General features: G+C 38.2%; 1 protein-coding gene across 1 annotated transcript in view; it reads right to left on the reverse strand.

The window, feature by feature from the left end:
- Positions 1-23,186, reverse strand: part of PKIB (cAMP-dependent protein kinase inhibitor beta) — an 81,021-nt gene that overhangs the window by 53,686 nt on the left and 4,149 nt on the right. The window contains exon 2 of the mRNA XM_046674341.1: positions 22,362-22,459. Coding sequence (XP_046530297.1) covers positions 22,362-22,459 — 98 coding nt within the window. The remainder of the gene's footprint in view (positions 1-22,361; positions 22,460-23,186) is intronic.

Below are 23,186 nucleotides of genomic sequence, written 5' to 3' on the forward strand. Positions count from 1 at the left end.
AAGTGCTTCAAATGTGCCAGAAACTATGCTAAACTCTCTATTTTGTTGATTTTCATCCTCAAACAGCCCTACTGGAGACGAACCACTGTCATCTCCATTTTATGGAGGAGACTAAGTTCAGATGCTCAGTAAATACCCAAGGTTGCCCACTTAGAAAGTTTAGGGATTTAAACCCAGTTCTCCCTGATTACAGAGCCTCAGCTTAATCCCTACTCTACATTAACAATAATAGTAGAAATAATACCAGCAATTACATAATAATAATAATAAACACATTGTTGAGCTATTCCTGTGTGATACGCATGGTTTTAAGCCTTCATCTATGTCACCTCATCTAATCCTCATAATAATCTTATAAATCAGATACTACTACCTCCGATTTACAGATGAGCACACAGTGTATGTTATTCTGCTTTGGCCTCAATTATTTCTAATCATTAATCTTGTTTTCATTATGGCTCTTTTTGAGTAATAAGCCAAAAAAGAAAGGTATAGTACGGTCTTCTCCAAATACTTTGTTCCAAGTCCTTCTTTCGGCGGGACCCTAGCTAAGGCATAAACATATAATAAAAATAACTTCTACTGAGAAACTAAAATATGCTAGGCAACTAACCTGAATTATTATCATAGTCTTCCTAACATTCTCAAGATAGAAATGATTATCCTCATTTTGCTGATGAGAAAACTGAGGCTGGGAGAGTTTGCCCAAGCGATAAGCTAGTTAGCGCCAGGGTCAAGATTTAAATTTAGGTCATGAGTCCAACCCAAACACACTAACCAATTATTACTAATACTTCTCATTTTCTGAGGATAAAGGTTTTCCTAGAGCTTTGGCAAACTAGAATTGACCCATTCCTGAACCTGCTCCCAAAAAGCAGCCTCTTCCCTATGAGCCTCACCGCTGCGATTTCAATGGCACATCAGAGCAATAAAGACGGAAGGGGCACATATCACAGGGATTCTTTTCAACAGAGGACCCAGAGTAGTTCCTGGACAAGAAATCCATTAATGGTTACCTGGTTTATTTTCACTCCACCTTCTCATGGAATATAAACCCTTCCATTTGCCTTTAGTAATGTTAGTGCCTTATGGCTCTGATACTGCATTTTTCATGTTTTAGCACATCCAAAGTTGACCAAATCCACTCCTAGGAATATCTCACTAGTTCTCGCAACTTTTCTGAGGTAATAATACAGTCTTTGTTCATTTTGTGATGAACCATAGAAGCAAAGGCACAATTAGAACTAATGTTGAGGACTTCCCTATTGAAGAGACCCACGTTTCCTCCAGACCCCTTGTCTTCAGTAAACCCTGGTTCAGATTTAAGGCAAGAACCTGTAGCAGCCAGCAATGGTCCTGAGTCAGGTCCGTTCTTGTCCAGAACATGATACTCTCCTCTGGCCTTAATTTAGGAAGTGTTCTTACCTCACAGAGAGGGTCCCTACTACTAAGGAAAAGTCAAGCTTCAACTCCAACCTTATTAAACTTCCATTGTGATGTGCACATTAGATTATAATAAGAATAATAGCAAGCTTGAAAAGAGGAAAAATGCAGTATAAATGAACGAAGGCAATTAGTGAAAAGTTGGATTTATTGCACCTCAAGGGATAATATTTAAGTCATCTTAAAGCACTTAGCAAACTAAGTCAACAAACTTTCTACTCTATTTTGGAGTAATATGTAGCCCAAACCTATATATATCTCATTACTTTACTGAATTTGTAAATCAAATCTGACTCATTGTTTAGTGAGGATCATTCAATTACTATAATTATATAGTAACTAATCCAGTGCCCATATGTGCAGGTGTTGTCAAGGCATAATATAATGACCTCATCCCAACCACTTCTGCAAATATAAGTTATATCTACTATTTCCTACTTATCATTCAAGAACTAGCACAAAACCAACCTATTCTAAAAACATTTTAGGCCCCCAGAAGATCTAAAGGACATAATATATTTAATTATTCTTAATTAATAAACTCAAGTTCTGGGTAGGTTTCTCTGAAATTTGCATGAAACATTAATAACTTAATTTTAATATATATCCTAATCAACATGATGTAAAGAGCTTAATCCAGAGATTCAGGACAAGAGTAGAGAATTAAAATTTGTAAGTGTTCCTTTAAGGTTATCATACACCCCACCACGTACCTGATACGTGATAAAGCCCTTATCTTTAATTATGCCCCTTAATTGCTCTAGGAAGAGCTGCCTGGTTCCTGCATCTGTGAAGCTGGACTGTGAGAACTTTTATTGGTTTTATTTTATTGAGTTCACTGAGATATGACCAAAAGTTGAATTACTCCCTAATCTTTCAAAGCTTAGAAACACGCAGTGGAAAAAGAGTTCAATAAATATCAATAGAGTTTGTTGGAAACATCAACGTAAGGAAGATCCCAAGCAGCTCTTGCTTAACCATGATGAAAAAGGAAGCAGCATGCAGATATCCCCAAAACAAGAGACAATCCAAATACTTCTGGAATCATTCACTCATAAATTCCCCTCTCTACCAATTCTACATATTACCCTCAAAACTAAAGCTAAATAACCCCCAAATATCATCTTAACATCAGTCAATGTTATCAATAAAGAGTAATGACATGACTTAAATTGTGATACTAAATTATGATGAATAGCTGCATTTTTGGTGTAAACAATCACCAACACCTATTGCAAACCACCTGAATAACCACTCTGAAGGAAAACACGAACATTTCTGAGCATTTTGGTGATATTCATGAGAGATCCAAATGAATAAGTAGCCAACAGCAGCAGTTTTAGACTCCAGTTCTATTGGATAAAGAGAAAAGCCGAGAGCAACCAATCAAAAGCTTTGCTTGTCATTCATTCATTTAACAAATATGCTTTGAAGAACTAGAAGCTAGCGGGCAGGGGCAGGGGGGTACTTGGTAAACAAGAAAGACAAGATCCTAAAGACTAAGGAGACTATAGGACATATATAAGCAATCAAATACATAATTTAGTCTTGATGAGGGCTATAAAGGGGAAAATTAGGCTGTTAGGGAACAACGAGAACTCAAGGAGGACCTAAACTGGATAGAGAAATCAGAGGCAGCTTGTTGGAGATGGTGAACCAGGTGGAGCTGCACGTGGATCGCTGGTGGCTTTGTCTTCATTGACAAAATCATTTACCTTCCCTCCGGTTCTGCAGAACCTAAGCCACTTCTGCCTCTACACCCTCAGTACCACAGATACAGTCCAGGGGTGTCCTTGTTTCCCAGAGGGGAACTCCTACTCCCAGGCATCCCAACTCCATCAACCTCCTTGCCCCCTCATCCTCCCAGCTGGGCTTCTCACTGGCTGGCCTCATGCCTAAAGCCATAGCTGCATGGTCCCTCTGCACTGTGGAGCCAAGGTCAGAGGAGTGAGAACCAGCCAGGTGACACACCTGGGGATGATTCTCAGCACTAATAAAACAGTTTGGCTAAAAATCTTTTCTTGATGTTATAGGAGCAATTCCCTACCAAACAACAGCTGGGCAAGATTTATTTTCTTCAAATTCAAGTACCATACTTAAAATCTGTTTAAGTAAAGAAATCTCATTTAATTCTCCATGAACTGATTTTTTTTCAATTGTTTAGGAATATGCTTAACATCTTAGTATTTGGTTCACCTAAGATAAAAATGAGATTTATGCTATTGTTACTATTCTTTAAAAGAGCATTTAAAGTTTGATGATATAATGTCTAGAACATGACATTCTTTTATGTAACAGATTTACTGGATTTGTTATTTAATAGAGATAAACACGACCCTGATCAGATTCTGCTGTCACACACAATAGCTCAATAACCAATTGTTGTTTTTAGGTATAAACATTTGCGGGTGCTAAAACTGAAGATTCCTAGTTAGAAAGAAAAAAAAAAATCTAAGAATATTACATCCAGGCAAACAAAACTCGCAATACCATGAAAGATAAATTACTATCAAGGGAAGAAAAAAATTCTAAAGTATAACACTTTGCCACTGAGCTCAGATTTTGCAATTTCAAGCATCTTCTTAAGTTTCTAAGTTTCAAAACCCTACAGCTGCACAGAACACAAATAGTTGTTTCTCTCTCAGTGTTTTATATATAGAAGAATAAAACCTAAAATGACTATTTTCCTATAAGCTTTCTTTTATTGGCTATCTAATTTTTTTAAAAATTAAGTTACTTCTTTTAGCACTATAAATATTGTCTAGTCTCTCTAGCAATCTACATTTTTTTCCATAATACCCATCACAATTGTAGCTATATAATTGTATGTTTATTTATGTCTATCTTCTCTACTAGACTGTTACCTCCATGAAGGCAGGTACCATTTCCATTTTTATTGCATCCTCAGGCCCTAGTAGGCAGGCCTTCAATATATTTTTATTGAATGAATGAATACTTATGATGATAAAGAACTATATAGTACTTATATATAAGAATTTTAAAAATCCCTGGATATGAGCTGAATGCAGGAAGGAAAACATGAAGGCCAAAAGTAATTTGAATTTCTAACCATATTAGCAGTATAAACAAAAAAATGAACTGATATGACCCATATTTTTCTTGTACCTGAAAAACTAAATCCAAAGAATTCAAATGTCACCCCAAATAGCCAAAGGAATCCTAAGAAAAAAAGAACAAAACTGGAGGTATCACACTCGCTGATTTCAAAATATACTGCAAAACTATAGTAACCAAAACAGCATGGTACTGGCACAAAAACAGACCCACAGAGCAATGGAACAGAATTGAGAGCCCAGAAATAAACCCACACATCTAGGGATAGCTAATTTTTGACAAGGGAGCCAAGAACACACAATGGAGAAAGGAAAGTCTCTCCAATAAATGGTGGTGGGAAAACTGGACAGCCACATGCAAAAGAATGAAAGCAGACCATCATCTTACACTGTGCACAAAAATTAACTCAAAATGGACTAAATACTTGAACGTAAGACCTTAAGCCATGAAACTTCTGGACAAAAACATAGGCAGTAAGCTCTTCAACACTGGTCTTAGCAGCATATTTTCAAGTACCATGTCTGACTGGACAAGGGAAACAATAGAAAAAATAAACAAATGGAACTACATCAAATTAAAAAGCTTCTGCACAGCAAAGGAAACCATCAACAAAATGAAAAGAGAAGCTAACAATTGGGAGAAGATATTTGCAAGCATATATCTGATAAAGGGTGAATATCCAAAATATACAAAGAACACATACACCTCAAGAACAGAAAAACTAACAACCCAAATTAAAAATGGGCAAAAGATCTGGACATATATTTCTCCAAAGATATACAGATGACCAACAGGCACATGAAAAGATATTCAACGTCATTAACTATCAGGGAAATGCAAATCAAAACTACAATGAGATATCACCTCACTCCCATCAGAATGGCTATAATTAACAAGTCAGGAAACAAAAAGTGTTGGAGAGCATGTGAAGAAAAGGGAACCCTCATACACTGCTGGTGGGAGTGCAAACTGGTGCAGCCACTATGGAAAGCAGTATGGAGTTTCCTCAAAAAGTTAATAGAACTACCATATGATCCAGCTATTCTACTGCTGGGTATTTATCCAAAGAACACGAAAACATGAATGCATAAAGACATATGCAACCCTATGTTCACCGCAGTATTATTCACAATGGCCAAAACCTGGAAGCGACCTAGGTACCCATCAAGGAACGAATGGATAAAGAGAATGTGGTATATATACACAATGGAATACTACTCAGCCATAAGAAATGATGAAATCTTGCTGCTTGTGATCACATGGATGGACCTTGAGGGTACTATGCTAAGTGAAATAAGTCAGAGGGAGAAAGTCAAATACCATATGATCTCACTCATAAGTAGAAGACAAAAACAATGAGAAACAAACACATAGAAACAGACATTGGATTGGCAGTTACCATACAAGAAGGGGGAGGAGGGAGAGAGGAGGATGAAAGGGGTTATTAGGCACATGGGTGTGGTGATGGATTGTAATTAGTCTCTGGGTGGTGAACATGATGTAATCTACACAGAAATCAAAATAGAATGATGTACACCTGAAATTTATATAATGTTATAAACAATGTTACGGCAATGAAAAAAAAAAGAATTCAGATGTCAAAATTTCTCTTCTTAATACTAAAATTGTGAGAAGATATGAAATGAAAAAAGAACAGAAAGAGAGTGTAAAATATTCCAACAGATTAAGAGTAAATCAGTACAGAAAAATATAACAACTAATGACCGGGAGGGAACAAGGCTTACATCTGCTTTTAGAGTTTCAGGCTAGAATACCAAAATGTAGGTTACATTCTTAAAATCTACAGTCACACAATAAGGCCAGTTGGTATTTATGCTCCACCCTAGCTTTGGTTCACAACCCTGAACACCGTAGACTTTCAATAAATGCCTATTAATGCAAACAATATTCTAGAAGTAAACAGTAACTAGCGTGAGTTTACCTTTAGAATGTAATTATGGAACTACAACTGAAGGACTAGAGGAAATGACGCGAATGATGACTCTCATCTCCACTCTAAATGCTATTTCTGTACATATTTTTACGTTCAGGAAATGGACGGGGGCAGCAAGGAAAATACATTTTGTTAAGTGCCTATCCTGTACTATGCACTTTTCACACACACACCTTATTCCAACATAATGCTCTGAATTATCTGCATTTTCTTTATGAGGAAACCAAGGTTTAGAAAATTTAACTAACGTCTTACACTTAGGAAGATAAGGTAAAATAAGGAAAGACCAGGAGAGGCAGCAGAAGGAGTTTGGCTGGCCTCACGCCCCAAGATTATCTGTTCTAAAATAAAACAGAAGTGACGTCCTGCTGATCATAAATGGAGATGTGAAAAGCACTCCATGAAGAGGGAGCTGCTGACTATTGCCAGGAAGCCCTCAACACCAATTCTTTTTTTTTCTTCAAACAATCTTTTCAAGTTGTATTAAATAGGATGCCGGGAGTTCAATATGGAAGAAAAAGTCCATGTTTTGGAATCAGACTCCTTCTTCTCCCAATCTCCCTTCTCCCATCTGTTCGAATTGCAAAGCATCGATTAAGCTGCCCTAGACATTTCCCACAAAAATCTTTCTCCCAGCCATAGATTGCACCTGAAATCCTGTCAAAGCAATTTATGTCTTGCCACTTGGCCACCAGAACATACACAAGAGAAGAGAATGGCCGAACATACACCATTATTCCAAGTAAACAAGTCACGTGAGCTTGGCTGAAGGTGATAGTCACCTGGAAAAAGCAATCCAGGAAGCCCTGTCATCTTGTTTTGTGATTAACAACCAAATGTTCACTCAGGAACGTGCCCCTTTCCCCTAGCAGAGATAACATTTTAGTCACACGTCAACCTAACTTCTTTTTTTTGAAGTACATTCTAAACAAGATACTGAGAAAGCTCAGATATCCAAGGACCAGCCTTCTGGGATTTACAGAATCTAGAATTCTTAGCTAAATAAAACTAAATTCTAAACCTCTTAGCAAAATCAGATCAATAGGTAAATATTGTCAATTTAAAGACGCTGATAGCCATAGACCATAGATAAGATGATTTTCTGGAGGATGAAAAGAAAAAAAAACTGTTGAGAAAAAGTCACTACAGCTAATTCTCTTTGCAAAGAAAAACCAACCACATTATGGTACCAAAAAGCATATTGTAGCTGCAATACTTCATTCTATTTTTGTAGGAAAAATAAATGACCCAAAAGCAAACTATTAGCTAGAACTTTTTCAAGAAACCAAGTTTGAGAGCCTGTGCTTGAGTAATTGGCTGTAGTCTTTGTGGACACATCATTTACATCTGCCTACAAGTGTGTGACGGCTATGAGTTATCAAGAACAAAACTGAACATTCAGAAAGGTCAGTTTTATGTGTTAACTTGACTAGGCTATAGTCCCCAGTTATTCAATCAAACACCAATCTGGTGATGTTGTAAAGGAATTTTGTAGATGTGATTAACATCCATAATCAATTGCTTTAAGTGAACGAGATTATCCTCAATAATCTGGGCATGACTTACTTGAAAGAACAGAACAGTAGTTTCCCTGAGAAAGAAGTAGTTCCACCTGTACACTGCAGCTTCAGTTGCTGCCAGAGAGTTCCGAGCCTGCCAACCTGCCCTGTGGATTTTGGACTTGCCTAGCCAGCCTCTATAATCACATAAACCATACTTATATAATCTCTCTCTTGGCCAGTTGCTCCAAACTGCAATGCAGAAAAGAGTAAAAAAAAGGATGAGCTCATGGTTTGAGATTTCCAGTTCAAGCTCTGCATAAATGACCTGAAAGCTTCTGTGTCTACCCAGAAGGAAACACTTATCTCCTGTGGCTGTAGGGTTGAGATTTTAAACCCAGAATCCCATCCTCTAAATTGCTGAATTACAACACAAATTGAATTCCCAACCTTGCAGAACATCTTCTGTTCAAGTGAGGGCATCGATTGGGAAGGAATGGGATCTTGAAAATTGGAATGGAGACATCTGGGGAATCCTAATGAAGCTGAGGATATCAAACTCTTAAATTCTGTGAGTCATCTTTGCCAGTAGAAGCCACCCTTCCACCCCTGTCTGAGGAAGTTAACCCCTGCTTTTCTGGAAGAACCTGTAATAGTCTCCTGAGGTACAGGTCTTGCAAGACACTGTTGGTTCTCCTCAGGACCTACCCGTCACCCGTCTTTGCTTCTAGACTTATGTTCCAGCAGGTTCAAAAGGGTGAGGTACAAAGCTTGGCCCATGAAGAAGTGTGCTACACATAAAAAGAAATGTCTGATTTTTCCAGTTGATATGGATAGAAATCTAGGGAATATGTGTGTGGATGGATATTAATGATATTGGATAATTGTGGAAGGAACATATAGTTGGATCAGAATGAATTTATGATATGAGCTTCTTAAGCAGAGATTCTGGACTCAAAGGGCTAGAAAGAGGTCTAACATTTTGGTTGGTTGGTTGAAAAATGGACCAACATTATATTAAATCAAAATGCCACAACAAATTGCTTTGGTATACTGTGGAATAAATGTTAAGGTGGCTTTATCATGTAAAACCTGTTCTTTGGACTCCTGAAGGATCCAAAGGACACACCTTTACTATGATTATGAGAAATACATTTGTGAGGGGAGTCCCAGCATCCTTGAAGAAGTCTTAGGTCACTCTTCTCTATAGGTCAGAAATTACAGTGAGAATTGCTGCCGCTGAACTGGAATCTCCAAATACAATGGGAAAAATTGGGTGCCAGGGCAACAGGGCCAAGTGGCAGCACTTAATCACCAAAGAAAATGTAGATGTGGTTACCATAGTGGACCACACAGCCAAAGCAGTAATCAGAATAGTCTGACTTGCAGAGAGAGACCTGTGGTGTTGGCTAGCTGACCATGGTGTCTCTAGGAAATAAATAAAGGACGGTCTAGTAAATTCTTACATGATCTGTATAAACATAAGAATTCTAGGGCTGATATACAGAAGTATATCTAGAATAATCAAAACAGAGTCACTACCTCTCAATTAATTCCTAGTCTTGACCTAGTTTACAGACCCAGAACCCTTTGAATGAAGGGGAGGTTAACTCCCATTGAGAACCTGCTATACTGCCTCAAATTTCATACTGTTGATCTTTCTCCCAGCCTTCTTCTATGAAAGCCAGTGGCAGACAGAGATGCTGCTTGGAGAATTGGCAGCCCCTATAGGTAAATCAGAACGCAAACTCTGAGGCTTTTGGAACAAAGCCCTACCTTCTTCTGCAGATATCTACTCTACTTTTGAGATACAACTTTTGGCTCACTACTGGGCCTTAGTAGAAAATGAATGCCCAATCATGGGGACCAAATTACCATGAAAGCTGAGCTGCACATCGTGAACTGATTGCTGTCTGACCACCAAGCCATAAAGCTGGGCATGCACAGAAGCTCTCCAATACCAACTGGAGGAGGTCTATACAAGAATGGGCTCAAGCAGGCCCTGGAGGCCCTAAGTAAATTACATGGGGAAGTGGCCCAAATGCCCATGGCCCCTACTCTTGCTACATTACCTACTCTCTACCAGTCCATACTTAATGCCTCATGGGAGTTCCCAAAACTAGCTGACTGAGGAAGAGAAAACTTGGGTCTGGCTTACAGATGGTTCTGGATGATATGAAGGTGTCATTTGAAAGCAGACAGTTGTTACACTACAGCCCCTTTCTAATAAATCTCTGAAGGACAACGATGAAGGGAAATCCTCCCAGGGGTCAGAACTTTGAACAGTGCTGAAAGGTGCTCACATTGCTTGGGAGGAAAAATAGCCGAAGGTACAAAAGTGTACTGATTCATAGACTGTGACCAATGGTTTGACTGGATGGTCAGTAATTTGCAAAAGAAAATGATTGGAAAGTGGTGACAAAGAAATCTGGGGAAGAGGCATGTGGATAGACTCCTCTGAATGGGTAAGAACGAGGAGATACTTGTGTTCCATGTGAATACTCACCAAAGGGCGACCTCAGCAGAGGAGTATTTTGATAACCAAATAGATATGATGACCTATTTTGTGGATACTGTGTCTCTTTTAACAGCCCCTGGTGTCAGTGCCCAATGGGCTCATGAACAGCAGCCATGATGGCAAAGGTAAAGATTATACAAAGGCTCAGCAACATGGAGTTGCCCTCACTAAGGCCTACCTGGCTACAGCCACTACTGAGTGCCCAATCAGCCAACAGCAGACACAACACTGAGTTCCTGATATGGCACCATTCCCCAGGATCATCAGCCAGCTCTCTGGTGGCAGTTTGATTATACTGGACTGCTTCCACCAGAGAAGGAGTGGTGCTTTACTCTTACTCCAATAGACGCTCTTGATATAGAGATGCTGTCCTTGCATGCAATACTTCTTCCAAAACTATCATATGTGGATTTACAGAATGCCTTACCCACCATCATGGTATTCCATACAGCATTATTTCTGATCAAGAAGTTCACTTCGCAGCAAATGAAGTCCAACAATGCTCATTCACTGCTATTACCATGTTCATCGTCTTGAAGCAGATGGCATGATGGAACAGTGGGATGGCCTTTGAAGATGCAGTTACAGTGCTTGTGAGGTGGCAGTACTTGACGGGGCTCTGGCAATATCCTCCAAGAGGCTATATATACTCTAAATCAGCATCCAATATATGACATTCTGTCTCCCCAGATAGGATTCATGGGTCCAGGAATCAAGGGGTATAAATGGGGGTGGCACCACTCACTATTATCCCTAGCAAAATTTTGCCTCCCATCCCTGTGATCCTATGCTTTGCTGGTTGAGGGGTCGTAGTTTCAAAGGAAAGAGTGCTTCCACCAGGAGACACAACAATTCCATTGAACTGAGAGTAAAGACTGATACCAGGCACTTTAGGCTCCCCAGGCCTCTGAGTCAATAGGAAATGATGGGAGTTTCTATATTGCCTGGGGTGATTACCAAGTGGCAATTGGGCTGTACTACACAATGGAGGGTCGGGAATACAGGAGATCCCTTAGGGCGTCTCTTATTACTGCCATTGAAAACCACAGTTCAATTCACAAGTCAATAAAACCCACAAAACAACTGCTAATGGCTCAGACCCTTTGGGAATGAAGGTTTGGGTCACCCCACCAGGCAAAGAGTAATAAACAGCTGATGTACCTGCTTGAGAGCAAAGGGAATATGGAATATATGGAATGGGTAGTGGAAGAAGGGAGTTGTAAATACCAGCTATGACCATGTGACCAATTCCAGAAATGAGGACTCTAAGATATGAGTATTACTTATTTGTTATAATGTTTGTGTGTGTATGTTTGTATCAAATATATTTGCTTTGTTCCCTCTCATGTGCTTATCATCTAACATAAGATATTTATTAATTTATTAATAGCTGACTTTACATCGCTGTATTTTAAGTTACATGAGGAGAAGAGTGAACACCCAATGACCTTGCATCCTCTTCTGGGGAAGGGATAGCATGCTTTCAATTACACACTGGATGGCTGTATCATGTCAGGTGGAAGTATGACTTTGTTGTTGTCTTGATCTTGAGATTAAGTCTGATGTGAGGAAATGGGTATGGGTGCTAAGTTGACAAGAAGTGGACTGTGATGGTCAAGTTTATGCATCAACTTGGCTAGGCTGTGGTCCCCACTTGTTCAATCAAACACTGATGTAAACGCTGCTGTGAAGGAATTTTGTAGATGTGATTAACATCTACAATAAATTGATTTAAGTAAAGGAGATGATTCTCAATAATCTGGGTGGGCCTGATCCAATCATCCGAAAGACCTTCAGAGCAGAACTGTGCTTTCCTTGAGGAAGAAGAAAGCCAGTATGGACTGCAGCATTAGTTCTGCCCCAGAGCTTCCAGTCTGCCCTTCCTGCCCTAAAATTTCAGACTCTTCTAGCCAGCATCCACAAATACTTAAGCTGATCCTTTGCAATAAGTGTTTTAATATATATCTTCTACTGGTTCTGTTCTATGGTGGAACCCTGACTAATACAATTATGTTCAAATTATGAGGGCATATAAGAGTGGGACATATTAAAGTGATTTCCACTAAAAAATTTCCATTAAAAAAAAGGGAAGGTTGATTATCCATTGCGATTCTCAAAGGTATACCAGAAATACAGCATTTCTATGAAGATAGTGGAAAGAGATATGAAACTAAAACACAGTCTGGTAAATAACTTGCCCCAAATCTACAAAGAAGGTCAGAATTTTAAACTAGATTTCTGACAGCCAAGTTTATCCTGATCCTAATTACTTGAATTAACTCATTTGATAAATGAATGCGTAGTTTTCTAGACAATATTCACCATTATGAAGAAAGTCTATTAGAAAGAATCATGAGTTTTCTTCTACTGAAAACAGTACTTGGAGAAACAATGATGAAGCTTTGGAATTTCATAAGAACCAAGTAAAATCTAAAAAAGATAAGTAAACATCAGCCTAAGATTTAATTCAAAATGCAAGGTATGGGAATGCTTGAATTTTGTTTCATTTGAGGGTTTCTTTTCTTTAACCACAAATATGTCAGAGGCATAAAATCTAGATCAGGAGCAGAAAGCTGTTAAAAGCTAAGACACAAGCGAAAGAGCCAGTGCCCAATTTTCTCTCTTAGTCCTTGGAGGTGGAGGCCCCAGTTTGATGCAGAGCATTCCCAAGTAGCAAAACTAGGTCTAACATTCCCCTAAACAATGATAGCCAGAGAAAAGGCCAGTTAACACCATGTCATTATAAGGAAATTAATTCAGCAACTTACATGCCATTTTCTCCTCCGTTTCAAACAAGCTCAGCCAGAAAAAAACACTTACTTGCTAATCCTCTCATTTTATCTTTTCTTCTCTGATACATGACCTCCTCCTTAGGATAAATCCAAGAAGCGTAGGGAATAATAATATCTCTATATTGTATGCTTCACTTAACCTAGGCTCCATGTGGCCAGTTTCAACTGCATGGGATTTAGTCTGATCTGAAGGTTATTGCAAGCTTTACAAAATGACAAGGCTGATTACATCAAAGGTGCCTTCTAGCAATAAACTCAGTAGCAATAAAGTAAAGCATAGTTTAGTAATTAACACGCTTGAGTTTCTCAGTTTTCAAAAGACAGTCACATGAGTCTATACTAAGGACTATGAAAGCTAGCATCTATAAAGATCTGCCTGGCTCTCTACTCTAGTCTCCCTCCAGATCACACATCCCCCAAAACTAAGGGTGTTACAAGTTCCCTTTAACCTGTGGCCCCACATAAGAGTCTCTGCTTTAATGCCCTGGATAGTACTCTACTGTCTCCAAAATGGGCCTCTGCACTAGCCTATCCAGCTTTCCTAGGGCCTGAATGTGAGGCAGTCCCAGCCCCAACCCTGGAGCCCCACTATCTGTGATCAGATCTCTGTTTATCTGCCTGGATATCACCTACTGCCAGACTCTATGTCACCATGGCCCGCCCACCCACTGGGACACCATCTGCTGCATCTTGCTGGTCTTCCCAGACTCCGACCTCCTGCCTCTCAGGACAGCCTCCTGTTGACATCATCATTCTCTCCAGGTGATAAGCCCACCAGCTTGGCCGGACTTTCTCCCATCAGCTGAAATGAGTTCCAATTTCAATGGCTGCTTCCGCCCTGGTGGGTGTGTCCTGTCTTTAAAAATCAAACGAATCCATCCCTCTACCACCAAGTTCTGATCCTGACATTAAACTGCTCTACGCCCTACAAAATATTTCAATTTAACAGGTTTCAAGCTTAATTAAAAGAGACTGTGAATTGCTTCACAAAGAGTTATGGGTGTGCGATATGCTTAAAAAGATAAAAGTCGTGTACCAACCTGTACTAAAGAAACCTGATAGACAGTGGAATATTTTCACTGACACCACAGAGGTGAAAAGCAATAATCAAATTCAGTTTTCCAAAGAGCCTGCCATCCAACCGCACATTTATAATGACATAAATTGAAAAAAGTAAGTGACGATAACCCTTTAGAAGGTACATAAAATGTCTACACAATACAAAAACAAGTTCCAACCCCAGGTAAAGAGGTTGTCACTCTATACAACTATGATATGGATATTTTAAGACAATTCTTTAGTTATGCATAGGGCCTTAATTTAAAACAAGTGACAAAAATATCGTCAATGTTAGACCATATAGCCACTAATACTCTGCATAGAAACACTGTTTTCACCAGCATAAGTTTAATAAGTTAAAGGTGTTCAAAACAAAGGTAAGAAACAGGAGCTTGAAAGCGGAAATTCACTTAATAGCAATCAGACCCAATGAAATTCAATCACATTAAAAATTTATTAAACAAATAGTCATATAGGCATTATTCAAAGTGCTTCACAAATATCAATTGATTTAATCTTCTTAATAACTTTATAAGATAGGTACTATTTTCAGTTCCATTTTACAAGTAAGAAACCTGAGACAGAGAGATTACGTAATTTACCTGAAGACAAATAGCTAATAAATGGCACAAGAGGGACTCAAATGTGCCCTCAATGATTTGCTCCACTGCGCTGTGCTGCGAATGCAGGGTATCTCTGAATGACTAAGACTCATGCAGTGGCAAAGCAAGGTACGAAATAGAGATTTGACTTCTAACATTCCACCAAATCTTTTGTTTCATTCAAATGTTCACCTAGTGTCAGAAAGACTATGGAAATCCCAGACGGTGGGCTAGCAAATTGCCATAAGCAAAACAGCCAAAGAAATATTATAAAGTACTATTGAAATTACAACATGATGTGGTGTGATTAAGTTATGATATGCATTTACTGAAAACAGACTCCACAAACTAACATACAGAATAATTTTAAGTGAAGTGGCTCATTTTGGGTAGCCCTCTAGCATCAGCTCACAAAGTTGAGCCATGTCCCACATAACAAACAAGTAACGTATAACCAAAACCCAAACTAAACCAAAGAAGAGTCTTCACAGATAGGCAACGTGGATATGACTTTGAGAGACACTGTCCTTCCAGCCACCCTGCAGCAGCCGTGCCCACACATACGGAACCGTTATACACTGAAGACTAATAATAATCAGGGCCGACGCCATGGCTGAGCACTTAAGTTCCCTTGCTCCACTTCGGTGGCCCAGGGTTTCGCTGGTTCGGATCCTGGGCACGGACCTACACACCACTCATCAGGCCATGCTGAGGCAGCGTCCCACATAGCACAGCCGGAAGGATCTACAACTAGAATATACAGCTATGTATTGGGGAGCTTTGGGGAGAAGAAGAAGAAGAAAAAAGCTCAGGTGCCAATATTTAAAAAATAATAATAATCAGCAGCAGCAGCTAAAATATTCATGACATCTTCCAGCAATCTGAAGATACATCATCTGAGACAAACAATAATCAGCTCATGCGCAGCTTTTGGACAATGATTTCATTTTTTCAACAGTTATGTCCTTGACCTTTTAGGGCTGTGTTTAAAAGCAACCATAAGTTCCTACATTTCCCTACCAATGGATTTTTATTTTTTATGACTATAGTTAAAATTTCTTTGCTATTTACAAGGCAGGATAATAGGCTGACAATCAAAATACTGTCTGTTCTCAAGCATCTGTAAATTAGGACTTTATAGGCTGGATTTATGTGTAAAATAATCAAATTAGCACACTTTTAATAAGAACATAATTAGGTGCAACTTGATACTTAACACACGATAAATCTTCACTTTCAATATATCACCTAACTTTCCAGCATGTAGTCAAGAATACTGGTTTTGTTTATCTTGTAAATGTATAAAACATCTTGGGAAAACAACTTTGAAACAAGTAAAATTTAAAAACCATTTGCAAGACTTTTAATCTCAGGAGTTGCATTAGTTTAGAAGTTTAAAATAAAAATGAAATGATGAATCATTTGTCCTAACTCCATGTACTATAAATGATATAATTGCAATACCACCTTACACCCGAGACTGGGCCTGGTTCAGGGAAACTGCAGACCTGAGTTGCAACTGAAAACCCTTAGTTAATTAGCGAGTCAGTTCTCTGTCTCCGGTACAATCTTGGCACACCCAAACCTTGCAGAAACAGACACGTCCCATTTCTTAACTGGCCACCTGTTAACAAGACAAGTACAGGGTAAAACGAAGCTGACGAGTAACTGGAAAAGAGATGACTTCTGATCACCAGTGAAACGTGATTTACCTGGCCACATTCCACTACCTATTGGGACAACTGGGACAGAGTGTTTTATCCAGGGGAAAGAGGCAACAGTTAGGTTTACCTGCACAGGGAGAGAGTGATCATAAGGAAAAAATGATGGATTAAAACCATACCGTAACCAGCCATTCTGAAGCAGGACATCAGGCACTTTCCTGATGAGGTGGTCCTAAGAATCTATTATCTTACTCCTCTACATCTTTTTAAACATAAGTAGCATGATGAAAAGAACAAAAGACTAGAAAGCTTTCTGTATCTTCCTTATGCAATTGTTTGATTTTGAGGTTTGGGCTGGGTATTTCAAGGACTGCCATTAACCAGCTGTGTAACCCAGAAAATCATTTCACCCCAACCCAGCCTTGTTTTCTTCATATGCAGGTTAATCCTCCATTGTGGTTGGCCTGGGAAAGCCCTAGTTTATTTACATTTTCCTGACTTCCCCTCTGGCTCTGCTTTTGTCATTTTCAAAAATTCCCAGTGTTGATAATATATAAAGACATAAATCGGAAAAAAATATTTTCTCCTAACTCTTCCAGCAATAACATCCTGTCATCCATGGGCCCAATTTAGGAGTAGTGAAGGCCACTAGATGTAGACAGCAAATGTCTTATCAAGGAAAACACCAACTCCACCAGAGAGAACTGAGCTAGAACTATATATAACTCCATAGATCGCAGAGACACAGCGCTCTGAAAAGCAGTGTGTGACATTATTGTCATAAATTTTGAAAACACAAACCAGGGCTAAATATTGGAATGGTTGCATAAATACATGGGTAAAAGTACAAAATGGATTGGAACAATACACACTAATTCATAGATGCTTCCGAAAGGAGACAACTAATTGTGGCACTTTATTTCTTTAAAGAAGAAGACTTTAAGCAAATATTATCAAACAAAATGTGTCAATTCTGTGAGGTTGGAATTGATTTTATTCTTTGTTCTTCTCTGCGTTGTTTAAAGGTCTGAATGTATAAATTACCTAGTCGAAAACAGCATATGGACTACGGAAACGCAGAGAAGATGGAGCTAATCAAAGATAGGCCTGGAAAAGTAAGCATAGAGTATTGAAATAGCTCGTTTATTTAGCTGGTAAGCATAACTCCCAGTCAACCACAGTCTGTTGAGTTGATATTACAGGCAACCAGCAATTGCTGTGTTGGCTCATGTTGGCGTAACCTGGCTATAGAACAACCATCTGAGGTCCTTTTGGCCTTCTTAATGGTTAATTCAAGTTATTCGACGGTTGATACCAGCAACATGACTGAAACAGAGGAACTGATTGCAACACAGATACTGAGTTACAACCAAAGCCCCGACAACTTTAAAACTCATCTAACACGCACCGTACAGGTTGTAACGCATTGTCCAAGACCCTTTTGCCATGACAAAAAGAGGTTGACAATATAGGTCGCTTAGTATAATTCAAAGAGCTAGAGACTAAGCTAAAAAAGGAATCTTTGCAGGATCTAAGGACAGACAAATAATAAGCAAATGCTAACAAAAGGAACAACTGGCCCCATGTGTTTTGTAATGTCAAAGATCTTTACTATTTCTCACTGCACATTTCAGAAAGATTTTGTTTTTACAAATCTCCGGATAGGGAGAGAGGGACTTTCTACACTAATGGGCATCATTTTAACTTTCTGGATTGTTTAAGGCATTATCCCAAGGTAAGACTGTATGTCCCCATAATAACAGTACCATTTCTTGAGTGTCTGTTATAGGCTGAACACTTTAAATTAGTTCATTTACACTCATTATTTTATTCCATTCTTACCCCAGTCCTGTGAGACATATACAATTACTATGTCCATGTCTCCAATGTAGGAACTAAGGCTCAGAGATAAGAAATTTGGCCAAAGTCTAAGAGTTAAGTGCAAAGCTGGTGGGCCTGACTCCAAAGCGGCCTCGGAGTCCCTTACTGCACTGTCTTCAGGGAAGCCCTTTCCACATCAGTGATCTCAATAACAGATCCTGGAACTTTTGTCCTCAAAGACGAGTTAACTACCAACCCTTCATCCCCAGCCCCTGGCCATCCCGTATATGAATCCTTTGTGCTATATTCCTTCCTAGTGGTAAGAAGCTTCTGGAACCATCTCGGTTACCAGAATTAGCTTGTTATAATTTCAGCCAGCCATTCCTTTGATTAAAAGAAAAATGTGTCTTCCTCTGATTCCCATCTGCTCACCCTCCTCAATCACACAGAACAGATGACATTCCTCACGTGGTTGAAGAAAGTGAGCACATCCTCCCTAGGACCTCCTCAAAGTACTGACCATCAGCCACTTGTAATATACGCTCTTTTGGGTCTCCTCATAATCCACTAGTCAGTTTTTCTCCAATCAGCATTTCCATTCTGGCAGTTCACAAACCCTGGGGAATTGCAAAGTGTCTTCAGCTCTGTGTCCTCAGTGCCCACAACAGTGCCTGGCACAGGGTAAATGACGTAAGTGTTCAGTAAATATTTACTGAATGAAGGAATGAGAAAATGAGTTTTGCAAATCCTATGAACATTAAATAACACTTGTTTTGATCAGTCGTAATTAGGCTAAACTGTCAATGACCACCCCCACTCTCGTATACATTCCCTTTTCTCTCCTTTACAAAGGTGTCTGTTCTGCTCTTAGGATTGTTGGTTGTTTTATTTGCTTTGTTGCCCGTTTTCCCCTCCAGAATTCAAGATTTACAAATAGCTTTTTAACAGTCTTCAAAAGTGACAGCCTGGCTAGCATGAAAATTAACAAGATTTATTTCTTTATCTTAGAGTTGTGCTTGTTTGATTTTGTGACTCTTATTTAACACAAAATGGCTAAGCCTAACTTTTGCTTTTATTACTCATAAGAAGAAGAAAACCTTTTTTACATTTCTTTTGGCTACTTCCAGGCCATTTTCTGAGGATGGTCAATAACACGTATGCTAAGTGTGTATCTAAGAACAAATAAAGATGCATGCTTAAACTAACATTTGTTTAGCAAAGGTATTAGAGCTCGGGTCTAAGCTGTATTTTTTTTTTTTTAGATTTGTATATTTCCAGGCATGTCTTATGAGCCAGCAGGATGGATCTGCCAAGGATATAACTTCATGAGGACCTAAAAGTCTTTATAAGTAGGACACGATGATGGCTGTTAGCCAACCCTAGGACCAAGAACTTTAAGCTTCCTAAGAAAAAGCCACCTATTAACAGCAAAAAATATACACATTTTAAGGAAAAAAGATATCACCTCTTTTCTAATAATTATAACCTTTGAGAAGCAACATGTACTACTTAAGATTAAAGACTCATAAGTTAAACCACTTGAGTTCTAATTCAGCTCTACCACTTATTAGCTGTGTGACCTTGGCCAACCTACTTAGCTTCTCTGAGCCTCAGCTTCCTAATTGGTAAAATGAGAATGATAGTAGTTCATACCTCTTAGATTGTTGTGAAGATTAAATGAATTAATATTTATAAAGTATTTAGAACCGATTCTAGCATATATTATAAGAACTTTAAAAATGTTAGTCATTGTTTAAATTTACTGCATTGGCTAAAATTTATAGAACATTGCTAACTATAGGTGATGCAATTGGGCATGTAGCAAGTCTCTAATGTTTGTCTGTTTTCTTGAAATTGTTTTTTCACAATTTAATAACATCTCTCTATTCCTAAATTACTATGTTGTACTTATCTGTGTTTTCTTAAAAGACGTATAGCTGCATTTTATCAAATGTCATTTGGAATCTATTAGGAAGTAAAAATAGGGGTTTTATTCTTTAGTTTATTCTTTAGACTATGAAATTATTTTAACAAATTTCCCAATATTGAGCCATTCCTAGAATAAACACCATTTGCTATTTTATTGTTTTGTTGATTTCTACAACGTTGGATTTCCCGTATCTAACATTGCAATGAATTTTTGTGATTTTTCTTTCTTGTGCTACTTTTACTAGGTTGTTTTTTGTTTTTTTAGTATTACACTTTTTACTAAATGAGTCAGAAAAATGTTTCATCTCTTTTGTAGAGTTCATAGAGCATGGGATAATGTGTTCCTTAAAAGTGTGTATTTTCAACCACTGATTATAAATACCTGATATAAACAAGATACTTTGCTCATCTAAACAGAGTATTTTAGTTCCTGCCAAATCTTTCTATCCAAGCTGGTCAAGGACATAGGCTTAAGTATCAGATAAAATTGGGCTCAGATCCTAACTTCACCACCCTCTAGTTAAATGTGTGCACTTGGCAAGGTGCGCTTTATCACAGGGAATAACCGTACCTTCCTTATCTTCCCCACACAGAGATACCGTGAGAATTACGTCAGATTACGTTTATAAATCACTATACACTCCACCCACAATAAAGACTCCATCAATTATTTTATATGTTAGTTTTAATTTTCCTTAAAGAAAAAGTCAATGTTTATGATTTTACTTGCTATTTTTCCTTATTATGGAGATTTTAGCTGTTTATGTAGAAATATGAAGGCTTTTGATAAAATTTTTGGTGTGAAATTCCTTCATAATAAAAGGTAGATTCAATTAAGGCATATTACTCTCTGCTGACACAAGTTTAAAAGTTAAATTGAAGTAAAAATGCTCTGATAACACATGAAAATGAACCCATGGTAAGTTAAAAGGAAAGTTGTGCTGGTTTTGAGAAAACCAGGCAATGAGCCTAAACCAAATTTAATGTCTTCCACTCTTTCCTGTTCCCTTGGAGCTTTGTTCTCCTGGGAATCCGAGAGTGGGAGGAGGACGTTAGAGCCTTCGCAAGGGCTGCAGCTGACTCCATCCTCTCTGATCCACCGTCTCAACAGCAACAAGGGAGCCAGTCTCTCACTCCAGGAGGGAAAACATAGCACAACAGGATTGAAGTGGCCTCAAATACACACCCTACCATCATAACAGAAGTGTTGTGAAATATTAATAAGATTGCAACAGGAATGTAGCCTCATGTTTAAAGGACACGCAATTTGTATAGGTGAATATGAGTATATAGAGATACATACAGTATTATAGTATAGACACAGATGAGTATATACAGAGATCTATATATATTTATATTCACCTACACAAATAGATGTCTTTTATATATGTATATATCACTGTTATATATATGCATTTATACATATAAAACAAACGCTATCTATATGGATATATAGATATATATCACCAGCACAGAGAAACCTGTTTCTCAAAAAAGTATTTGAGATTTATGTCACCCAGTCAGCTTCATCAAGAAAATTTGCTTGTACGTACTGATTATAAATCTATTACTATGGTCTCTGAGAAGATTAGTATTAGAATAGTAGTAAGTTTATAAGACCTGATAGGTAACATTATGAGCTTCTCTTCTGTCTTAAAGGCTATAAATCTAAAACATTATTTTGGTGGACCAGCTGCCTCTGCTGAGAACAATTTAAATGAGCCCAGCAACAAATGTAAACATCAAACCAAGCTTGGTCGCTGTGCTGATCACTGGTCCCTGGCAGACACAGATGGAAATGTGTATCTCAAGTTCTCGACATGCATTATTTCCTTTTCATTTAACATTAATAATAGATTCTATGAAGCTCTGATTAAACTATATTGATTTGTTTTCTAAAATAAAGACCTCCCATGCTAGCTGTTCTTTGCTATCCTCTGGCTTTATAGCAACAAAGATATTTTCAGGAATAATAGCAGGATCAATGGATCAAATGTGTACCTACCTCTATGTCTTCTGCCCCGTGTGGCCTCAATAACTTGATGGTTTCCAGCTTCCCCCAGATTTCTCTTGATGGAGTGGCTTTTCAGTATCCCATGACTCCTGAAGGAAACAAAGGGGGAAAGAAGATTTATTGAGAGAAATATCTTTTGTTCTTTCTGTCTTTTGGAAAAAATAAATGATTCCTTGGACAATAACATCTAATTTAATGCCAAATACTACACAATTTTCCAATACTGTTCAATGTTATTTTTTCATTCCTCATCCTGATTTCTTTTTCTTTTATACTTCTCTGATTTATAGGAGGATGGAATCTCTTCTTTGAGTAAGCATCCCAATACTCCCTTATAAATGAGGAGTGTGTTTCTTTTTATTTTTTTGTTCACCGTTCAAACCCATCAACTGTATTTTGAGCAATCTTTCCTGTGTTTTGCTATAAGACTGTGTAACATGAGCAGCTAGAGGCACTCCTACTAAATAGCAACATCAACGATATAGCAATATATATATTTTTCTTCAGTTTCTCAAATTTCTATTGAAAGTAGGCTGAGTGACAGCCTTCCTCAAATGTATGATTTTAAAAGCAGTAAATCCCTGTAGCAGTTTGTCTTTGAATTCCGATACCGAGGAGCAAGGACACTGTTTCCCTCAATTATATGATATGGTGATTGCAATTCTGGAAGAGACAATGAACCCAGTAAAATCCAGCCCACATACAACGCTTCAGCATCAAGAGATAACTTGAAAATTTGATATGAATAGGCATCCGACCCACTTGCATGGTTTTCCTGTTCATATCCTTTTAGGTATGTATATATCAAAAGCCCCC

Source organism: Equus quagga, chromosome 11 (assembly GCF_021613505.1).
Source record: "Equus quagga isolate Etosha38 chromosome 11, UCLA_HA_Equagga_1.0, whole genome shotgun sequence".
NCBI lineage: Eukaryota > Metazoa > Chordata > Mammalia > Perissodactyla > Equidae > Equus > Equus quagga.